This window comes from Chiloscyllium punctatum, chromosome 1 (genome assembly GCF_047496795.1).
Source record: "Chiloscyllium punctatum isolate Juve2018m chromosome 1, sChiPun1.3, whole genome shotgun sequence".
In the NCBI taxonomy this organism is placed as follows: Eukaryota; Metazoa; Chordata; class Chondrichthyes; order Orectolobiformes; family Hemiscylliidae; genus Chiloscyllium; species Chiloscyllium punctatum.
In genome coordinates, this window is record NC_092739.1 from 94,989,654 (window position 1) to 95,012,568 (window position 22,915).

General features: G+C 39.3%; 1 protein-coding gene across 2 annotated transcripts in view; it reads right to left on the reverse strand.

Moving 5' to 3' along the window:
* Positions 1–22,915, reverse strand: part of rab3c (RAB3C, member RAS oncogene family) — a 171,339-nt gene that overhangs the window by 142,652 nt on the left and 5,772 nt on the right. For both annotated transcript variants that reach the window (XM_072571189.1, XM_072571179.1), the window contains exon 2: positions 19,990–20,217. In XM_072571189.1, the coding sequence (XP_072427290.1) occupies positions 19,990–20,217 (228 nt within the window). The remainder of the gene's footprint in view (positions 1–19,989; positions 20,218–22,915) is intronic.

Genomic DNA, 22,915 nt, shown 5'->3' on the forward strand with positions numbered 1-22,915 from the left:
TATTCTATTCAATTGTGTGGCTTGCCCACAGTACCTGAAATACTGTAATCTTCAGGATAATAACCTATTCTACACAATATCTTTAACTTGCTTTACATAGCTTCTTGTATATTAATTGGCCTTCACATTGGTGGCAAGTTATTTTATTGGTGTTAAGTTTTATCAAAATAGCTTTGACATTTCACTTTTTCTGTGCCTCTCCACCAATGCATCCTTTCCCGTGCATAATCAAAAATCATAGAAGCGTGGAAGGAGGCACTTCACTCTGTCAAATCTGCACAGGCTCTGTTGGAACAATCTGCTTTTCACCATTTAGTTTTCCTTTAAGTACTTATCTAATTCCCTTTACAAAACAATGACTAAATCTGCCTTCACCACATTTTGAGGCAGTGTATTCTGTATCCTGACTATGCACTGCATTAGAAACAATTCCAAATGGTGACTTTAGTTATTTTGTTAATCATCTATCCTTTTGCATCCTTTAGTTCCCAACCCTTCTGCTAATGGGAAGTTTCACTCCATTCACATTGACTAGGCCCCTCATGATTTTGAACACGTCTGTCAAATCTCCTTCAAACTTCTCTATTTCAAGGTGAATAGCTCCAGCTGTTCCAGGCCCCTGTAGCAATTCTGTGCGTTTTTCTGCACTCTGTCTCAGGTATTCACATTCCTTCTAAAACCCAGCTTCCTGAACTGGATGCTACATTCCAGTTGGGACCAAAATCAGGCTTTTATAAAATGTTCATAATTTTCTTGCACGTGCACGCGATGAGGAAAATTTTTCACACAACGGGCTTTCCCACACCCCTCATTTCTGATATCTACTCTGCAGTCACCTTAACTGGAGATGGAGTTTCGGCACCAATCTAGTAGGATAGTCCCACTTGGCTGGTCAGCAAATCTGCTGTCCCTGCAGTGCCACTTGGAGTGGTGGCCAATGCTGGCACTACATCCAGTGCCACAGAATTAAGTGCCAGAAGCTGATGGCGCAGTTTACTTTGGGAGCTCATTCAGAGAAGGTAATGAGGAGGCAGGGATTATATTGCAAAATACTGGGAATACCCACGGTTGGAGATCTGATTGGGAAAGGGGTCTGATGGAGGAGGCTGCAACCCTTCCCATTCTTCCAATAGATTTCTTACAAGACTTCTCACTCCTTCCTGATCTCCCACAGCTGCCAGGCAAGAATTGGCTAGTAAGTGGAAAGACAGGTGGGCCACATAAGAGGCATAGATGAGCCTAAGTTTGCTGCTCAATTCTGGGTGGATGGATATTGATGGGAAAACGATCTGGAGAATTCTATTAAACTTTGCCAGGCCTGAACCCGACCAACATCTTAAAATTCTGCACAAAACTCCTAGTTATAAAGCTGAGGACCCCCTAATGACTTTTAACTGCTTTCTCAACCTGGGACTGTATGTGACCATTTAGTCCCAGGTCTCAGTGTTGATTTTATATTGGCTCTCTGCTTTTCCAAACCAAATCACTTCATGCTTGATCGCATTAAAAATGCGATTTACCTCAAAATTCACCTATTCTATCAATTTGGTATGAGCTCTGAAGCCTATCACCATCCCCTTCAATGTTAAAGTGTTGTGTCTTTAATATGTATGCCAATAAACTGTGGTCTGAGTTCCAACACCCCATCTCCTGAACTCATCACTATTCCATGTTTCCTGTTCTTTACCTAATTTCATACCCAGGTATCACAGTTTCATTCCATGGGCTTCAACGTTTGCTGAAAAATCTAAGATGCAAAATTTTAATCAAATTCCTTTGGAAATTATATAAATCACAACAACTACAATGCCCTCATCAACTTTCCCCATAATCTCATCACAAGCTCAATCAAGTCAGTTACTATAACAAATCCATGCTGACTTTTCTTAATTGGCTGTGTGGCTTAATTTTGTCCTGGATTAACATTTGCAAAAGATTCCGTATACCATGGTTAAAATTACCATTTTGTTGGGTTTATTCTCACACCACATTTTGAACAAAAGTACAGCATTTGCAATTTTCCAGTTGTTCACACTATCTAGGGAGAATTGGAAGATATGCTCAGTAATTCCAAAATTAATACACGTACATCATCCCACCTGGGCCTAGTAATTCATCATGTTTAAGTATAGCCAGCCCTATCGCTATATCCTTTTAACAAACTTTTAGCCTATTCACTGTCCCAACTACCTTCTTATTTGGTTCAATGACAAGGCTAATTTGGAAAGAGACATCATAACATTGAGAACTTAAAGGATTACTGCCTTTTAGCAGTTTCAATTCTGAAGTTAGTCAGAAATATAATTTGGGTAAAATCGAAAGATCTGTTTAGGGTATAAAAGAACAAAACAACACAGGAACAGGGCCTTTAGCCCACCAAGCCTGCACCGACCTATTTTGCCCATTCACACCAAAAATGTCTTCACTTAGGATTTTTATCCTTCCATTCCCTTCCTATTCATGTATTCGACCAGGTGCTTCTTTAATGCTGCTATTGTGTCTACTTCCATTACCTCCTCTGGCAGCATGTTCAAGGCATTCATTACCCTTTGTGTGAAAAACCTACCTCACACATCTCTTAATAACTTACTCCCCCTGTACTTTGAACCGGTGTCCCCTAGTAGTTGACCCCTTCACCCTGGGGAAAAGCCTCATATTTTCAATGTTATCCATGCCATTCACAATCTAATAAACTTTTATCAGGTCACTCCTCAACCTCCTTTGTTCCAGTGAAAACAAACCCAGGGAAATAATGAGGATTGCAGATGCTGGAGATCAGAAAAAAAAAGTGATGCTGGAAAAGCACAGGAGGTCAGGTAGCATCTGGGATGGAGGACAGTCGAAGATTCAAGCATAATCTCTTCATCAGGAATGTGTGTGTGTGTGGGGGGGGGGGGGCGGTGGAAAGAGAATGGGGGGGTTAGCCAAGGGGGCTGAGATATAAATGGAAGGAGAGGGGTTGGGGGAAGGTGGCTGGAAATACAATAGGTAGATGAAGCTGATAATTCAGAGAGGAGGGTGGAGTGGATAGTGGGAAGGAAGATGAACAAGTAGGACAGTTCAAGGGAGTGGTGCTGAGTTGGAGTGTTAGATCTGGAATAAGGTGCAGGGAGGGGAAAATGAGGAAACTGGTAAAATTGACCTTTCTTCATAGTTAAAATTCCCCATACCAGTGAACATCCTGGTAAGCCTTTTCTGCCCTTTCCAAAGCATCCAATCTTCTGTTAGTGTGGTAGTATGCAATATTCCAGGTGTGGTCTAACTTAAGTTCTATAAAGCTGCAGCATAACTTGCCTATCTTTATACTCAATACCCCTGCCAATGAAGGCAAGCATGCCATAGGTATGCCATATTTACCTATACTGCCATCTTTAGTGACCTATGGACCTACACACCCAGATCCCTCTGCATATCATTACTCCTAAGGGTTATGCCATTCACTGTATAATTTCCACCTGCACTTGACCTTCCATTTTACCATCATAAATTCCAAAGTAATGAATTGAGAAATTCTAATTATTTCGAAGGGGTGATAATAAGGCTAAAGAAGGTAAATTTGAAAAAAAATGACAAGGACAGATAGGCAGTGGGAAATATTTAAAAAGATCAGTAGACTTCAGGAGAAATACATTCCATTAAAAGCAAGAACAGACTAGACAATAATGAAATACTATAGAAGAACAAACAAAAATGTACTAAAGTTCACAGGAAAAGGAAAAGTAGAAAGAGGTTAGGACAAATGTCTGCAAGCCATAGAAACAGAAAATACTGGAGAAACCCAGCAGGTTTGGCAGCATTTGTGAAGATATAATAGAGTCAATGTTTTGAGTCCAATAGGATTCTTCAGCACCTCCTGTTTCTATTTCAGATATCCAGCACCCACATTACTTCATTTTATGCAAGTCTTCAGACACTCAGGAAAGCAGAGAGGATCTACAAAATTACATTATCAAGGATCCTAAATGGAAATAGTTACATATTCAGCATATACAAAATAATACAATTGAAAAGAAGAAGAACAGAGAAGCGGAACAGTATTTGAATGGGAAAAGATTGCAGAATGCTGCAGCCCAGAGGAACTTGGGCTCCTTATGCTATAGCACAGCAGGTACTGGGACGTCAAATGGACTGTTGGCCTTTATTTCAATGGAGTATAAAAACTGGAAGGATTTGATGAGACTAGATAAAGCACTAGTCGGACTACAGCTGGAATATTGTGAACAGGTTTGGACCTCTTATCTAAGAGCAGATATACTGCCATTGCAGACGTCCATTGATTTCAAACCTGGATGGTTTTCTTCTGAGAAGTTGAGTGAATTAAGCTTGTACTCATTGAAGAATGAGAAGTGACCATATTGAAACATGCTGAAATATTGTTTCCCCTTCTGGGAGGTTTGAGGACCAAAGTGTATATTCTCAAACTAAGGGGTTGATCAGAGTTGAGGAAGATTTTTCCTGTCAGAGGGTGGTGCATCTGGAGAATTCTTTATACCAGAGGGCTGTCAAGGCTAGCTCATTCAATATATTCAAAGCTCCAAACTGATTTTTAATCAGTAAGGAAATCGAGGATCATTGGACTAAGGAAGGAAGGTGGAGTTGAGGCTTTTCAGATCAGCCACAATCTTACTGAATGGTGGAGCAGTCTGGATGGGCTAACTGGCCTATTTCTGCTTCTATATCTTATACTGATTTGATCTTAAGCTGTGTATAGGGCAACTAAAGGAAACATAGGATAAATTCACAGTTAATGATAGTGACATGGAAGAAATGTGAATTAATTACTTTGTCTCAGTGGATCCCAGGTCAAGAAAGGGGCAAGATGATGAATAAATCAATCCATCTTCTTGAAGATGGAATTAGATGGATTGCATCAACACATATTGAAAAGTAGAAGTAGAGACACATGTTAACAAAAACGTTCATTAGCTATTCCATTTTCTAATGTCATTGTTGTATTTAAAAATTGAGACAGAACAAGTCTAGAGAGAGAACGAGAGACCAATTAGCTTGACATTGGTAGTCAGAAAGGTAATTAACCTTTAAAGACATAATAGAAAACATTGAAAAACTGAAATCATAGAGGAATGCTCAGATCTCAGAGGGAAAGCTGTACTTGATCAATATTCGTAAATTCTGAAGAAAATACAAAGTATTTGAGTAATGCAATATGGCTTGACTTTCAAAGGGCCTTGATTAGAATAACTAGGTCAGAGCATGTGGAGTCAGTAACAAGTAACAGAATGGAGAGTGAGTTGGCCACACAATAGGGGTGAATGATAGAGATTGGCAATAGGTAGAAAGTAGCAGTCCAAAAAATCTAATGCTCGAATCATTTACATAAATGATTTGGGCTCAAGAATTGTAATTTTAAATTTTGTGGCAATATCAAATGGAGAGGCATAAAATAGACAACAAAATGCAAGAAAATATTCAAAACCTTGCTCAATGGGTATGGAGAATGAAGGTTAATCTAAAGAAGTGTGAAGGGAGGTAGAAAGAATAAGACAGCCAGGTACTGCTTAGATGTCAGTGGGATGTTGATTCAGCTCACTAATGAGCCAATTGACACCCGTGAGGACATTTATGTGGAGCTCTCAAGAACTAGAAATGTGCCATGAAGGGGGAATTAATTGGGCAGGATGTGAAATTTTGATTTCCTGACAGTGGGCTGACATGCGGAGATAATGTAAGTGGCTTGTTGAGCATCTCAAACTATGGAGGTTTCCCACTTGTAACACATTGCAAGCCATGCATATTCCTTGACATAAGCCTTTTTAATCATATCCTATCTATAAAATAAAATGATTGGCAAATGAAAATTTTGTTCCACTCAGTTCATAATTGTTTAAAGGTGACATGCATCATTTATGGGATGTTTATGGCAACATTTATAGAGGCATTGGACAGGGTCAGTGGAAGTTGTCAATTTGAGTCAAGGAGTGCAAGAGGGACCCAGGAGGGGACAGAAGGTGCTATTGGGGGGTATGGAGGTGTAAAGCGTCTGAGCTCCTGGTGATGGGGGACAGGTGGGATTAGTCAGTTATGATAAGAAAGTGACAAAGTTAAGGGCAGTGTCAGAACTGTTCAAATTTGTGACCGTCTTCGGATGTTGGTTAGAAGGGCTCCTACAGAAGTTTGAGTTCACCTACATTTCAATTATCTCTGTTCAGCAACATGGGACAATATTGTTTACAATGCATAGAGAGAAGGCCAGCTCAGCCTCTAGGTTCAGCCATTTCCCACAAGGCAATGCATACAATATTGAACCCTACCATGAAAATTCATAAAGAATAAATGCAAAGCCACAACATGGCTCCTTCCACAATAAAGAAATGTTCCTCATCTTCCTGTAACCATCAAAATATGTCAACCATGAGGTACCATAGTACAGTTAGCTCTTTGATTAAGTGTATCTCAACAACTGATGTTGTACAGGTAAATAAAGTGAAGCCACTGTAATTTGAAATACACAGTGAAAAAGTTATGTTTTTATTATTGGTAAGGATATCTGGCAGAACAGATACAGAACTGCCCTGTTTAAACAGGGGACTCTTTCACAGGTTGTCTGTACCTACTGCATTGTCAGTTTCCCCGGCCATGTGGGGCAGAACCAAAACCAGTGGCTCCTGGTTCAAGCTCTAACCCTGCCCTTGGTCCTGCCTGAACCCAGAGACAGTGGAATCAGAGAACCCTGGGACACTGATATTGGGTTCTGATGTACTCTGCTTACTGCCCAGTCACATGTTTCTCTCATCTGGGAAACTGGAAAAAGACAGAACATAAGCAGTACATGATTCTGGTGATAATGGCAGAACAGCACACTGCTGGTTAAATCCTGGCCATGTTAAACCTGAGCCAACTATAACTATATGGTGGTTTAGTGATTAAATGCAAGGTGTATAGGTTTCCCACACCTTATGAAGGCCTTGCAAAACTTGTCATGTTTGTCGGTCAATAAAGGGAGGATGCCCATTGAAAACTAAACCCTTACCCTGGCCTCCAATTCCCCTGCCGCAAACTTTTGTTCAACTAGGAGTTAACAGATGTGTAGCACTGGGTGATGACAGGACTCTACTTTATTGGGACAGGTCCTTAAAAGGCTTCACATTCCAATTACTTCCTCCTCCCACTTCAGAAATAAAAACAAATTGCTGGAGAAACTCAGCAGGTCTGAATTCTGAAGGGTCACTGGACTTGAAACGTTAATGCAGTTTTCTCGCTCCACAGATGTCGCCAGACCTGCTGAGATTTTTCTGCAATTTCTGTTTTTGTTTCAGATCTTCAGTGTCTGCCATTCTTTGCTTTAATGTAGCCTCCCACTTTAGATGCTGTTTTGTCCATATCAATTGGATGTTTGAACTGTTCATTTTGTATTAATGATTTCCACGTTCCACCTATACCTCATGATGAAATGTCTCCTATTCTTCACATCCCTTATTGGTGTTTTGATCACTCTTTCCCTGATGACCCTTTATTCTCCCCTCATTTTACTTAACAATTAATATACCCGCTTTATTCAGAGTCCATGGCTGTCAATCCCTCTACCCTAGCTTTCTCCCCTGCCACTTTATCTACCTATTGCATTCCCCCTCCCCCCGCTCCAGCTCCACGCCCTCCCATTTACCTCTCAGCTCCCACGGCCCACCAGCCTCATTCCTAGCTGGCTCTGCACTTTTCCATATCAAGGCCAGAATGACCACAACTTGCTTTTAACCCCCTCTGCTCTCACCAGGGCCATATAGATCCTTATAAAATACTGAAATGCCCCACTCTCTCTCCAATTGTCCATATCACTTTGATCAATCCCTCAGCGACCCAGTATATTGAAGTCAATTCCCAGACCTAAGCCATCGACAGCCTTAGTGTCGATATGGGCTGACACATTAAAATCCTCAGGACTGTGTACAGACCCTGCCTGGCCAACTAACTAATCCCACCCCAACTGACTGACCAACCAGGTCAAATCCTGGACTGGAACAGTGCGGATCTTCACTAAGCCAGCATTTGACTGCTCATATTAGAGCTTGTGGTGTGGAAAAGCACAGCAAGTCAGGCAGCATCCGAGGAGCAGGAGAATCAATGTTTCGGGCATAAGCTCTTCATCAGCAATGAGGCAGGTTTTGCATTTCCTATGGTGGGAGGGGAGGGTGCACGTAGTGGGGTGTGGGCTGGTGGAAGGCATGGATCTGGCAAGGACAGACACCCCCTGGTCCTCAGCTTCCACATCATCAACCTCTGGATACATCACATCATCCTTCACCATCTACAAACAGACCCCAACACCAGTGATATTTACCTCCCCATCCCTATCTGCGTGATGGAGACACCATTCCCTCTGACTCCCTTGCCAGATCCACATCCTCCGCCAGCCCACTACCAGCACCTTCCCCTGCCACTGCAGCAAGTGCAAAGTCTGCACCCATACCTCTCCTCTCACCTCACCTCCATCCAAGGGCCCAAAGGATCCTTCCACATCCAACAGAAATTTACCAGTATTTCCACAAATGTCACCTACTGTGTCAGTTGCACCCGATGTGGTCTCCTCTATATCTGGGAGACAGAACGCCAACTTGTGGATCATTCAGAGAATATCTCTGGAACACCTGCACCAACCAACCCCACCGCCCCTTGGCCGAACCACTTCAACTCCCCCTCCCACTCCCTCAAGGACTTGCAGGTCCTGGGTGTCCTCCATCGCCAAACCCTAACCTCTCAATGCCTGGAGGAGGAACACCTTATCTTCCACCTCGGGACCCTCCAACTACATGGGATTAGTGTGAACTTCACCAATTTCCTCATTTCCCCTCTGCATCCCCCCACTTTATCCCAGTCCCAAGCTTCCAATTTGGCACCACCCCCTTGACCTGTCCATCATCTTTTCCATCTATCTGTTCCACCCTCCTCTGACCTATTACCTTCTCCTCCACCTTCATCTACCTTTGCATGCTCAGCTACCTTCCCCCAGCTGCACTCCCCCTCCCATTTATCTCAGCTCCCCCGACCCACAAGCCTCATTCCTGATGAAGGGCTTATGCCCTATAGTGTCAATTTTCCTGCTGCTCAGATGCTGCCTCACCTGCTGTGCTTTTCCAGCTCCCCACTCAACTCTGATCTCCAGAGTGCAGTCTCTGATCTGCAGCCCTCACTGTCTCCTATCCGACTATTCATGGCCAACTACACCAGATTATGAATGGCCCAGCTTCTGAACGGATTGTAGTCGGCCACCCTAACTGACTGGAGTCCCCCACTGCCCCACTAAAGATAGCTTCCCTTTCCTTCTCACAGGCAAGGAATTGTTTGCCGCATCAGCTGCTGCTTTGCCTACAATATTAATGTAGTTTTCCTCTCCACGTCAAAGTCTTCCCTCTGAACCAGAAGCTACTGGCTGCCGCTGCCTGCTAATCTAAAACGTCCGCCAGAGATTCTGCTGGCCAAGCCAGCCTGCGAGCATGAAGCTGATATTCCTGTGCTGGTGGTATGTGGTTGCTTAGTTGGGTGGTTGTAAGGACGAGTAAGTCCTCATGCTCAATTATGTACTGGTTGCATCTGAAGTGAAGGAGGATGGTTGGCATAGCTGTGAATTCACACAGCTGGAGGTTGAGGCCTCAACCCAACAGCTAGCTGCTAGGGATTTGCTGTTGAATTTTTGAAGCATTGAGTTTCCTGATTAGGCACACGTTATTTGCAAAAGGGGTAGCTAAGACAACAAATTGGTAATTAATGAAATGAAAATGCACATATATTTATACCTATACAAACAGGCTTCTCTCTCCCAAATTAAGAGATTTTGTTCTCAGGATAGAAAACTTAAATTACGACAGGCTTTTTCTCAATGAAATGCCTATGATTATCAAGCCTAATTAAGTCACTGTAATTGCCATTATTTCTGCAAATAGGTGGGGTCTGAATCCCCATGATTCTTGTACTATGTTTCTGGAGAATACTTTTGCCCACTGAAATGTTCATGTGTTTATTAAGGTTTTAAAATGGAACAGAGAAATGTGCATTAGCAGATGTGATGCCTCAGTTGTGACAGAAAGCGTAAGTAGCCTTTATAATACAACACATTGGAATACAGTAGACATTATACCAAACAGTTCTATTTTCCTCTAAAATCAGCTGAAATCACCTTGCAATAGTAAGCTTCAGAAACTGCACTATGCCTGATGGAAAACAGGATTGAGAGATTGTGTAACCATGTTATGAGACCAGAAAATGCTGGAGGAACTCAGTAGGTCTGGCAGCACCTGTGGGCAAAGAAGTGGAGTTAACAATTAGAGTCCAGCATGACCCTGTGTTTCTCCAGCACTCTTGATTTCAGATCTCCAACATCAATATACTTTGCTTTTTTTAGGATTGTGAGATAAATGAGTATGAACATGCTTGCTCAGTCTGCACCATTTTTATTTGCAGTGCTGTCAGGTCAGAAAATGTCCTATTACTCCTTGATACAGAAGCCAGTATTCCATATACACATGCACCTGCCTGATAATGTATTTAGCAATGTGTTAGGATCTGTAGAAATAGAGTAAAGCTGATATATGATTGAATAGATGCAAAACATGCTGGCAGCATTCTCTTTCCCCGATGTAGGAACTGTCATTATCAAAATTAAAAAAAGTAAAGAATGTTTTTTTATAAAATCTCTATAATGTTGACAGTTTAATGAGGTTCCCCATTTATTTAAGCAATCTTTATTTGCATTCTCCACTTATAACATGCAATGGTGAACTTCATGGAAATTGCAAGTCCAGTATAAATTATTTAAATGTAAAAAGAACAGATTGAGATGATTGAACTATTTAAATTATCACTGACAGCAGAACAGACACATGTTCAATTGTCTTCTCACCTGATACCCAGCATAAGCATTATAGCTCAACTTGATGCATAAGCAATGTCAGTAAATTGTCAAAACACACAAGTAAACAACCACTTCAACAAAACAAAGCATATTCAAAGCATTCAAATCCATACCTGAATGAGGTTTCAAAACAGTCAAGTGGAAATGGCAAGAAAATACACAAATTTTCTTTTACTTCACATAGCAATAAAAGGAGTAATTTATTTTTCACTTATCTGCATTTCTGTTCCTCTCCAGCACAACTCTACATCCTTCTGTACGAGAATGAATTGTAAAAGGATCATCTTTTATGTTTTCTTTTCTCTCCTTTACATTATTTTCATCACTAGCTGTCCAAATTGCCCATAGGCAATCAATCACACTGACGATCCATCTTCTGAGCTATTCAGTTAGAAACTGACAGCTTCTCTGAAGTTGACATTTCAGATGAGCTTATAGGAGATGATACTTGAATGGTAAGAGTACTGAATATATATGTTGACTCAGTTTTTATTAAAGACTTTTCCAAAGAAGCAACTATTATAGTAGAAGACAATTGCATAAATATAAAAGCCAGAAATAAGCCATGCAATCCAACTACTTTTTGACAGTGATTGTGCTCTACTTGATCTTCCTTACCTCATTTCTCTCTATCACGCAATCCTTTGTCTCGTAACTATCAGTCTTCCATTTAAAGGCATTTATGCTATTCTCCTCAATTATTTCAAAATGTGGCAAATTCGACAATCCAGGAATGTGATGGAATATTTGCCAATTGTCTGGATGAATGAAGTTCTGACAACACATAAGAAGCTTGCCACCATCCAGCACTAAGCAGCCCACTTGATTGGCATCACATCTACAATCACTCCCTCCTCCACAATTGCAGCATTAAGTGCCATCTGTAATTTCAGCAATTTACACAATTGCTTTTGTTAGCATCTTCCAAATCCAAATCCAGATCCAGAAATACAAGGATAGCAGACACAAGGGAATACCAACTCCTGCAAGTTCTCAGCCAAGCCAAAACATTATTCTGACTCGGACCTATATCATTCCCTCATTGTTGCTGGGTCAAAATTTTGGAATGCCCTCCCTAACTGTGCTGTGTGTTCACCTACAGGACATAGCCCGGAGCAGGTTAAAAAGGCAGCTCACCACCACCTTCTCAAAGAGCAGTTAGGGACAGACAATAAATACTGGCCGAGCCAGTGAAACCCACGCCCTTTGAAACAAAATAGTTTCTGCTTATTTTATATTTATGGTCCCTAGTTTTGGAATACCCACAAATGAAAACACCATATTAACATTTACACAAGAAAATACTTTTGCAATCTTTAACCAACCTTGTGTTTTTGAAAAAACAACAAAAAGGCAACTGAAATACAGTAGATGTGATTGATATGGACTTCCAGAGCCTTTCAAAAATATGGCTTAGATTGACAAGCACAGACTGTGCAGAATCAGGGAGTTAGATAGCAGAATGGATTGAAAGAAGTCGATGGAGCATAAAAACAGAAGCATTTTTAAGTTCTTTGGAATGTCAGAAAGTGGTGTCACTTAGGGCTCTGCAATTATTGTTGTTTATAATAGTGGTCAGGATTAAAATGGAGTAAAATTACAGATGATATCAAATTGGGAATATGAAACAAAGAATCTACTTGCAATATAGAACCTTTCATTAACAGTGTTATAAGTCATTTCACAGATAATGAAGGATTCTGAAGTTTAGCCATAATATAGGAAGTAACTAATGGTATGGAAGACCATAATAAAATGTTAAAAGGACTTAGGCAAGCTCCAGAGTGGGTGGATTAACAAAGAGTGAGATGGTTTATTTTGGCAGGAGGAATAAAAGGCCATGTATTCCCTGGCAGGCAAAAAAACCAGATGGAGTGTTGAAAGAAATACATCAGAGATAACAGATACATACATCACTAAAATTAGCAACAGGAGTTGAAAAGATCTTAAATGCTTTGAGGCTTTTTTCTGAAGGAATACATGAACACTAAAGTGAAAAGGCATTTTAAAATTATGATAGAAACTTTTTGGATAGACCCCAACTTCAATAAAGTGTGTGGATCTCATCGCTAATATTAAAAAAAAGGATTAAAGAAATGTAGAGAATATTTATAAAGTTTGAATCAGAGTTGATTGGATGTATTTAGAAGGAAGTGAGGACTGCAGATGCTGAAGATCAGAGCTGAAAATGTGTTGCTGGAAAAGCGCAGCAGGTCAGGCAGCATCCAAGGAGCAGGAGAATCGACGTTTCGGGCATAAGCCCTTCTTCAGGAACCATGTATCTAGAGTATTATTTAAATGGAGAATTGCAGGAAGCTGTAACACAAAGGGAATTTGGGGGGATACTAGTGTATGAAACATCGAAAGCTAGCTCAGAGATGCAGCAAGTATTCAGGAGCCCAATGAAACATGGACTCTTATTTCAAAGCGGTTGGAAAGTCTTACTGCAACTGCACAGGGTGCTAATGAGACCACATCTGGAGTACTGAGATCAGTTTTAGTCCTTTTGTTTAAGGAGCAATATAATTTAATTGGAGGCAGTTCAGGGAAGGTTCACTAGGATGACCCCTGGTATGGAGGGGTTATCTTATGAGCAAAGGCTAATCATGTTAGGACTCTACTCACTGAAGTTTAGAAGAAGAATCAGAGGTGATCTTGTGGAAACATATCAGATTCTTAAGGGTCTTAACAGGGTAAATGCTGAGAGGATGTTTCCCCTCATGTGATAATCTAGGACCAGAGGGCATAGTCTCAGAATAAAGGGGGCCCAATTTCAGATGAGGAGGAATTTCTTCTCAGAGGGTTGTGTCTCTTTGGAACTCCTTGCCACTGAGAGCCGTGGGGCAGAATCCTTGTGACAGGCTCTAGCTCAATAAGGGAATCATAGGTAATGGGGAAAATGCAGGAAAGTGGACTGGAGGACTGTCACATTAGCCATGATCCTGTTGAATGGTGAAGTAGGGTTGAGGGGCTGAACAGCTTATGCCTGTTCCTATTTCTGATGTTCTTATGGACTACCCAAGAGGACAGATTGAGCAGGACAGGATAGTTTTTCCTTTTCCAGAACAAAGTATGTGGAGGGTGGTTAAATTAGTGGACTTGTAATCCAGAAGCCTGGATTAATGATCTAAACATTTGAGTGAGATTCCAATTCATTCAAATCTGATTTGTTCACACAGAATTAAAATTAGGCCCAAGAGTTCAAACCCCAAAAAGGCTGCTGGGATTTTAATTCGATTAATCAAATCGAAAACCTGGAATTAAAAAAAGTCAGTATAACCACCAGTACAGTTACATGTAACCATTTTTTGCAAAAAAAACTATCCATATTATCAATTTCCTTCAAGGGTAGGAAATCTACTATCCAGTAGAGACTGGTCTACTCAGTTCAGAATTGTCTGCTGAACTTATTACGCAAACCATTTATTTGTTAAGGAGGCTGTTCATGATTACCTTTTCCAGAGTGATTATGGATAGTTAATAAATGTAAGCCTTGTCAGCAGTGTCCACTGCGTGTGTATGAATAAACAATATCTAACAAGGCATTTACATTTAAGAAGAGTCAAACAGCATAGATGAGTTTGGAAGAAAAGGGCTAGGTAGCCACTAACATATCCTCTGAAGAACTAAGCAGAATCTTCTTCACAGGCAATGGCAATTGGTGTTTATTGTTAGATTGGAATAGTGGAAGCATATACATGAATGGATTTAGAGTAAGACTTGATATTTATGATGAAGGCCAATTCAATTGTGATTTTCAAAGACTGGGAAAAGACTGAAGAGTGAGATGAGCTGATTTGTTCCCACAGGAGGTAAATTAATATAGTTTCAGAGTAAAATCAAAAAGGCTGTTAGGCATTAGTCCGATTAAAACTGAATATTACCAAACAAAATATAACATACACAGCTTGGGCGGCATGGTGACTCAGTGGTTGGCATTGCTGCCTCACAGCGCCAGGGACCTAGGTTCAATTCCTGCCTCGGGCAACTGTCTGTGTGGAGTTTGCACATTCTCCCCATGTCTGTGTTAGTTTCCTCCAGGTGCTCTGGTTTCATCCTACAATATACAGATGTGCAAGTCAGGTGAATTCTCCATGCTAAATTGCCCATAGTGTTAGGTGCATTAGTAAATATAGGGTAGGGGAATGAATCTGGATGGGTTATTCTTTGGAGGGTTGGTGTGGACTTGTTGGGCCAAATGGCCTGTTTCTACACTAAGAAATCTAATCTCTGAAAAGTATATTGTAGAATATTCTAAAACTTGCTGTTAAATTCTAGAAGATTTTAATTATTCCATTTTTAAAAAGTGATTGTTTGGAATAAATACTTCACTTAAATATCTTGCTCCACCAGATTTTGGGAATAATGATTAATGTTGCAAAAAAACTGCTCTTTCAATTTCACATGCTAGTAAGTACAAGAATTATCAAAAAATGACATTTCATAACATCTTAATTTTAGCAGTGCAAACCGCAGACTGAGGCAAGCCTTCTTAGATTAAATTTATACAACCTATAACAAAATAACCATGCAGTGGATTGGGTTTTGTGTTTCAGTGCACTGATTTTCAACATCCAACACTTAAAATCAACTGTACTTGACTGAGTCAATAGAAGTCACGACTAGTAAGCTTAATCACAATAGAACACTCAAGGTGTGTCAAGTTGTTTTTTTTTAAATTGAACAACACTCATTGTGGTTTGTTAATTATTAACAAACCACACAATATAAATTGAACTATAATGAAGGTCTAAAGAGATTTGAACTCACACTGATATTGTAATTATGATGTAAATGTAACGTGAATTCAGAAGCAGCAAAGGCAAGATGATTGAAACCACTCACTTAAATTGCATTAATGAATCTATACAATGCTCAGCACCCACTTTACACTCCAAGTTTAATCTTTGCATAAATCTCAATAGTAGAGTGTTCCCTGAATGCATTTGACAATTAGAAAACAAATCTATATCCAGGATGCAAAAATGAAATCTAAATGAAGATTTTAAATCAATCACAGGCAGCAAAAACTAATACTTAGAACCATCAAGAACTTCTTACAGATAATTGTTGCAAAGATTGAAAAATTAATCTCTGTTCACAGTTTTGAAACTTAAAAGCTATACACTAGATATGGAAGAATTTCATTTCACAAAATAAGGTGCCTTCCCAATTAATGTCTGGCCTTTAATTTAGTTGTTTAAATGCTATTGCTGTAATTGATTTTTCTCAATGTTTGTAAAATCATGAATATTTGATTGGATTAATAATACTGTAGATTCAGCTATTCTGCTCCAAAATATATTAAATTACTAGTATGGTCGTTCAGCAAAACAACAATTAAATTTTAGCAAATAACTGAAGTGAATTTAAATTGATAAACATTAAGACAACATTTCATACATTTACACTATATTAATTTCTACCAACATAATTTGCAAGTAAAGAATGTTAGCATCAGTTTCAGAGTGACAGGATGACTTCTTAGAATTGAGACAAGGAGGAATTTCTTCAGCCAAAGGGTGGTGACGCTGGAGAACTCATTGCTACATAAGGCTGCTGTGGCCAAGTCATTGAGGGTATTTAAGACAGGGATTGATAGATTCTTACTAAGGGGATCAAGAGCTATGGGAGAAGGCAGAAGAATGTGTTTGATAAACATATGAGTCATGATTGAATGGTGGAGCAGACTCAATGGGCCAAATGGCCTAATTCTGCTCCTATAACCTATGGGCTTATCGTTTTACTGACAGAAATTTCCAGATTGTCCCATTTTACTCTATTGTAGTTTAACTACATAAAGGGAAAGAAAATTGTCCCCAGTTGTATTTGTAACGCACATGTATATAAACTCCTCCATATGCATTTTAATGCATTTGTGAACTTAGTTAATTTGAATACAGTGCCCTAGGTTTTCCATAGTAATGATTGTGAAACTGACTGCATGAATTCTTATTATACCACAGAAGTAACAGCAACTTGGGGAATTCCCATGTGCACAGAATAATGTGGAAATTTACAAGTTACTGTGAATGATTCTACACTCTTCTACAGGTACAATATTGACTTCTTACCAGAGTGTAATTACTAAGCCATGTGTGAATGGTAAAAACATACTTCTTTTATAATTACAGCCAGATTTATTACTATCAAAGAGAAAACCTGATTTGGCAGGCCTGTCTTTCTTTAAAGAGTAACATAAAGTGAAATTTTCACATTGAGGAGGTGTTACAGTCAGACACACTGACGCAGGAAGCAGATCCTTGGCAGTCAATGGAGTAGGCAAGCACTGATGCACACTGGTTAGAAGCCTGTCATCAATTCTCTGGGACTTCATCACAGTTGCTTTAGAAACCATAAGATTGCTTAACCTCCATTCCCCCCTCACCCTACCTAGTCCCATGCCACTTCAAATCCAACTCATATCCCCACTGATCTCCATATTACCTTATCTCCCTGCCAACATTATTCCATAGCATCCAACATTCATAACTGGCAGACCTCAGGAGACACAAGAAGATCAAATAAAATTAAACTTCTAACAATTTAATATAGCTCCCATTCATGAAGCCCATTCAAAGCTTTTAAATCTCCTCAGGTGGCTTATCTCTCCTAGGATGAAACAAACTTTTAACTGAACTCCACAAATAATCTTTTAATAGCTTTTTTAAACTAGAAGTTGTGAACTCAGAAGCCAGATGAGATGCACTGCAGAAATTCACCAAAGATCTTTAGACAGCACCCAGTCAGCCCACAAACGCTTCGGAGAAGGACAATGGCAGCAGGTACTTGGGAATACCACCACCTGCAAGCTCCTCTCCAAGCCACTCACCATCTTAACTTGGAAATACATCACTGTTCCTTCACTGCCACTGGGTCGAGACACTGAAATTCCCTCCCTAAGAGCATTGTAGCAGTTCAAGAAGGCCGCTCACCACCACCTTCTCAAGGTCAACTAGGGATGGGCAATAAATGCTGGCCAGCCAGTGACATCCATGTTCCACGACTAAAGAAGAATAAATTGACAGAAAAATTTCAAGAGCAGCTCACCAACTCCTTCTCAAGAGAAACTAGGAGCAGGCAAGCCCACATTCCACTATTCTCATTGCAAAAACTGTTGAAAATGTCACTCCTTATGAAATGGGTCTAAAAGGTTTTAACAACAATCAAAGTTCATAATTACTGTCGTGCTGGCTCTGAAAGAATAATTTAAATTTGTGAAATGTGAAATTTTAGTGAGCAAGAATTCAACATATATTTAAAATAATGATTAAATTTATATTTGAAAACTTAAAATTAAAATGTGAAGATAAAAATGCATTTAAGTTCCTAACATGGTGCCTCAGAATACTTCAGTGTGATACCTGTCCTCTCTTTATCCGGTTTGCTCACTTCACCACTTGTGACACACCTGGAAATTAAATCTGGCACCAAGTCAAAGTAAACTACCATTTGGAAGAGGGAAGACTGCTCCACAGAAATGACTAGATTTTTGTAGGCAACATTTTGAAAGGTCAGTGATGAGCACTATTGCTTTTCTACTGACCATACAATCTGATCCAATCAAACAGAATAGAAAGGGGCTTTACGCAAAGTGCATTTTCAGTTTCTGGATGATATGGAACAGGATATCAGTTATGACAACAAAAATAAGAGCCTCAGTGTAAGAGGATGTAATTAAAAAGTTAAAATAATATCACTTGACATTGACTATTATTATTTGGTGGTTTAATAAAATGCTGACGGAACTGAATGTTAAATAGGATTGATTTTTGTCAACATGTTGTATTTGAATTTGTCATCCAACTTAATTTTGGGTAGGATTTACATTTGAGCTTATAGCAATATTAAAAACTGTTCAGTTATTGACTGATGTTACAAATATCCATATTGCAGTGTGACCCAGTAAAGCAGATGCATAATAATTCAATTTTTCTTAAAACCAGACAGCATGCAACTGAAAGTTCGTGCAGACTGAAGAGAAACAGTTGGTCTAATAAGGAAAATGACTTAATCGGAGTCTTTGTGCTTTTATAATGAAATTATCCATTGGCGTCAGAGCATTGACACTGAGCAGACACAGGGCTTTATAAGCAGGTATGTCTATTGCTGTTGCTGAACATATGTTACATGTTTGTTTCTAGATTTAATGAAAAAATCTGCTCATATTCCTTCACAAACAAAATTACAGTTTACCATGTCAGCAAAAAGCTATTTTTTTCTCAGACATGCAAATCTTGAGTCTTTATTTTCCTCACTAATAATTATGTGCATGAAATCATCTTTTTTTGCAAAATATCAGATGATTTTCAAGAGGAAACTATTTCTTACTTAACACGCAAACAATGTTTTATTAATATTGCTTTTTATTTAAAAAAACAATTTATTTTCATTTCTACTTGAAGATGTTGATGAGGGTGCACCCAGCTGAGTCACTCTCCCATGGTTAAGAGTAACTAGGTAACAAATAGTGCAGAGAAAGTCTGCTGTTCAGATGGTTAAACTGCATGTTGTGATTATTTATTTGAATTTCACTTTCCAGGAGATTTTCTTTGAATATAGTTAAAGAAAACATAAGGGTTAAAGAAGGGTGCTGGAATATAATTAAAGTTGCCAAATTATAATTCCAGTTTTGACAGAACTCAATAAAAGTCTATATTACAGGACCAAAACAAAACAAATTGAAAACTACTTATCACTCCATTTTGAAAGAAAATTGTCTTTTGGTCTCTTTTCGTGTTTTAAATTCATTATAAGCCAGACTTTCTACTTATTTCTTCAAACATAATTGAATCAATGCTCTTCAACCTTAAGACTTCATGTTACAAACATGACTTAGCTGTTCAGTGGATTACTACTACTCAGGATTTCATTCACTAGTTTAATGTGCAGAAAGAGAAAAAGTGGAAAATGATGTGCGTCCCCTTTCAGTGACAAAATGGATACACTCAACTTAGTTACCCATAGGCAACATCCATTAATACCTTGCAAACACTTTACTAAGTATCCCACAAATTTGAAAACTTTAGTCATGAATGATTTATAGAAATACCAAACAAAAATTATAAAGTAAGATTCTCACTGAACTGAGGATGCTGTATTTTAAACCATAGGTGTAAACTTACCCAAATTTGCAACTTAATCCTCTTTTCATTCCGGTAAACCGTCTTTACTTTGAAGTCGATGCCCACAGTGCTCACAAAGGCAGACGTAAAGGAATCATCAGCATAGCGGAAAAGAAATGAGGTCTTCCCAACACTACTATTGCCAATGATCAGTAATTTGAACATGTAGTCAAAGTTCTGGTCAGCTGTTTCTTTCTGGCCATATCGAGAATCTTGTGTAGATGCCATCTAGAAGATAGATTAAAAAATACTTTCAAAATGCCCACTTATCCAAGTATATTACATTGTTGTTTTCTTTGTGAAAGAGATTTATACAAAAGACCATAGAAATTTACAAATAAAAAGAAAGATGGAAATAAAATAAAATCACAATTTACCAAACCTGTAGTAATTCAACTATTGGTTAACAGTGAAAAGCCTGGCTTATAATTGTGTGATCTGTCTTATGTCATCAGGGTTTATTTGAAAATCACTTTGCATCTGGGAATTCTATTACTCAACTCTCAGCAGACCTCTTGATTTTGAACACTTGTCAAATGTCCTGTCAGCTTGAACAAGTAGGCATAACTACAAATTGAGGGGTGATAGATTTAAGACAGATGTCAGAGGCAGGTTCTTTACTCCGAGAGTGGTAAGGGCATGGAATGTCCTGCCTGCCAATGTAGGTAACTCAGCCACATTAGGGGCATTTAAACAATCCTTGGATAAGCATATGGATGATGATTGGATAGTGTGGGGGGGTGGGTGGGGGGAGGGAGGAGATGAGCAGAGAATAGTTCACAGGTCGGCACAACATCGAGGGCCGAAGGGCATGTTCTGCGCTGTATTGTTCTATGTTCTATGTTCTATATGCCTTCAGCATAGCCACATTGGTTCTCTTTATTTAATCTACACTTGTCCACATGACCATTAACTTTGTCCCAAGATAGTGTTTCCTAAATGTTAACTATTTAAACATGGAAATACTTTTTTTTATAAAATGGTAACAAAATATAACAAGCAGCTGGACAAAAGATATCTGGTTGTTCTGGATAAAGATTTTGTACAGATACCTGTTGCTTAATCACTCTACACTAGGTTATAGTCCAACAGGTTTATTTGAAAGTACAAGCTTTCAAAGCACTGCTCCTTCGTCAAGTAGCTAGTGGGGCAACAATAAAGGACACAGAAATTTATGGTAAAAGATCAAAGTGTCATACAACTGATGCAATGTATTGAAGAAACCTACTGTTAAGTCTTTAATCACTTAGAATGTGGATGCAGGTTTTAATTGATTAATATGCAAATCCCAGAATGTCTTTAAGTCACAGTCCCAAGAAAACGTAAGGTTTTATCAGTCTAAAAAAAAGGGATATCTCAGCTCAGTGCATTAAGGCATGAGGTTAGAAACGGTCTGTATCCCAACTTTGTGTCAGACTGGATCTATTTCCAAAGTAAGAATTCATAAAATGTCACATGGACTGATTGCCTACAGATTGTGCACTTTTTGAACAAAATAGAATCTATCTGCAAATACAAATTCACCTCAGACTTATAAGAGGGGGAAGAGAAAGAGGGAGAGAGTGGGGGAAAGAGTGCATGGAGTATGGACTAGAATCTGACCAACAGTATGTTGTGCTGCATTCTTAGATATTAAAAGGTTAAGAGGAAATTTTAAAAAGTGATGTTAACAATTATTTATTGTTTTAATAAAGGTTTGGTTGAAGACTTAGTGAATATGGGGAAGCCAACAGCTTAGTGGTAAGATTGCGAGACCATCAATACAGAAGCTCAGCTAATGTTCTGGGGACATGGGTTCAAATCCTACCATAGAATTTGAATTCAAACAAAAATCTAGAATTAAGGGTCTAATGATGACCACTAGGAGAAAGCGAGGAAAGCAGATGCTGGAGATCAGAGCTGAAAATGTGTTGCTGGAAAAGTGCAGCAGGTCAGGCAGCATCCAAGGAGCAGGAGAATGTTGATTCTCCTGCTCCTTGGATGCTGCCAAACCTGCTGCGCTTTTCCAGCAACACATTTTCAGCTCAGTAATGATGACTACTGTCAGGAAAATTCTTTGGAAGGAAATCTGCCCTCATATGGCCTAGATGTGACTCTAGACCCACAACAATGTGGTTGACTCTTAACTGCACTTTGGGAAATTAGGGATGGGCAAAATATAGAGTCATAGAGATGTACAGCACTGAAACAGACCCTTTGGTCCAACTCATCCATGTCAACCAGAAATTCTGAATTAATCTAGTCCCTTTTACCAGCATGTGGCCCCAGCCTATTCCAAACCCTTCCTATTCATACACCCATCCAGATGCTTTTTAAATGCTGTAATTGTACCAGACTCCACCACCTCCTCTGGCAGCTCATTCCATAAATGCACAAAATCTGCATGAAAAAGTTACCCCTTAGGTCCCTTTTAAAACCTTTTCCCGCTCACTGTAAACCTATGCCCTTTAGTTTGGACTCCCTAACCCAGGGAAGGATCTTGTCCATTTACCCCAGGGCACTTTTGGAACATTGTGTGCAATTCTGGTCTCCCTCCTTTCAGAAGGATGTTGTGAAACTTAAAAAGGTTCAGAAAAGATTTACAAGGATATTGCCAGTTTTAGAGGGTTTCAGCTGTAGGGAGAGGCTGAATAGGCCGGGGCTGTTTTCCCCAGAGCATCAGAGGCTGAGGGGTGACCTGAAAGAGGTTTATATGTCTTAGCCAGAGATGCCCACATTCCATGAGTGAATAAAGAAATCAAGGGTCTTGGATCTATTCTAATTGATACATGGGAATTGATCCGTGGGGAATAAGTCAACTTTTCCTTTATGCATGGATATTATGCATGAATGCACTGGCTAAAAGAAGTCATAGATGCAGATTCTGTAATAACTTTATAAAGGAAATTAGATAATTGCTTGAAAAAGGCATAAGGCAAGAAAACCA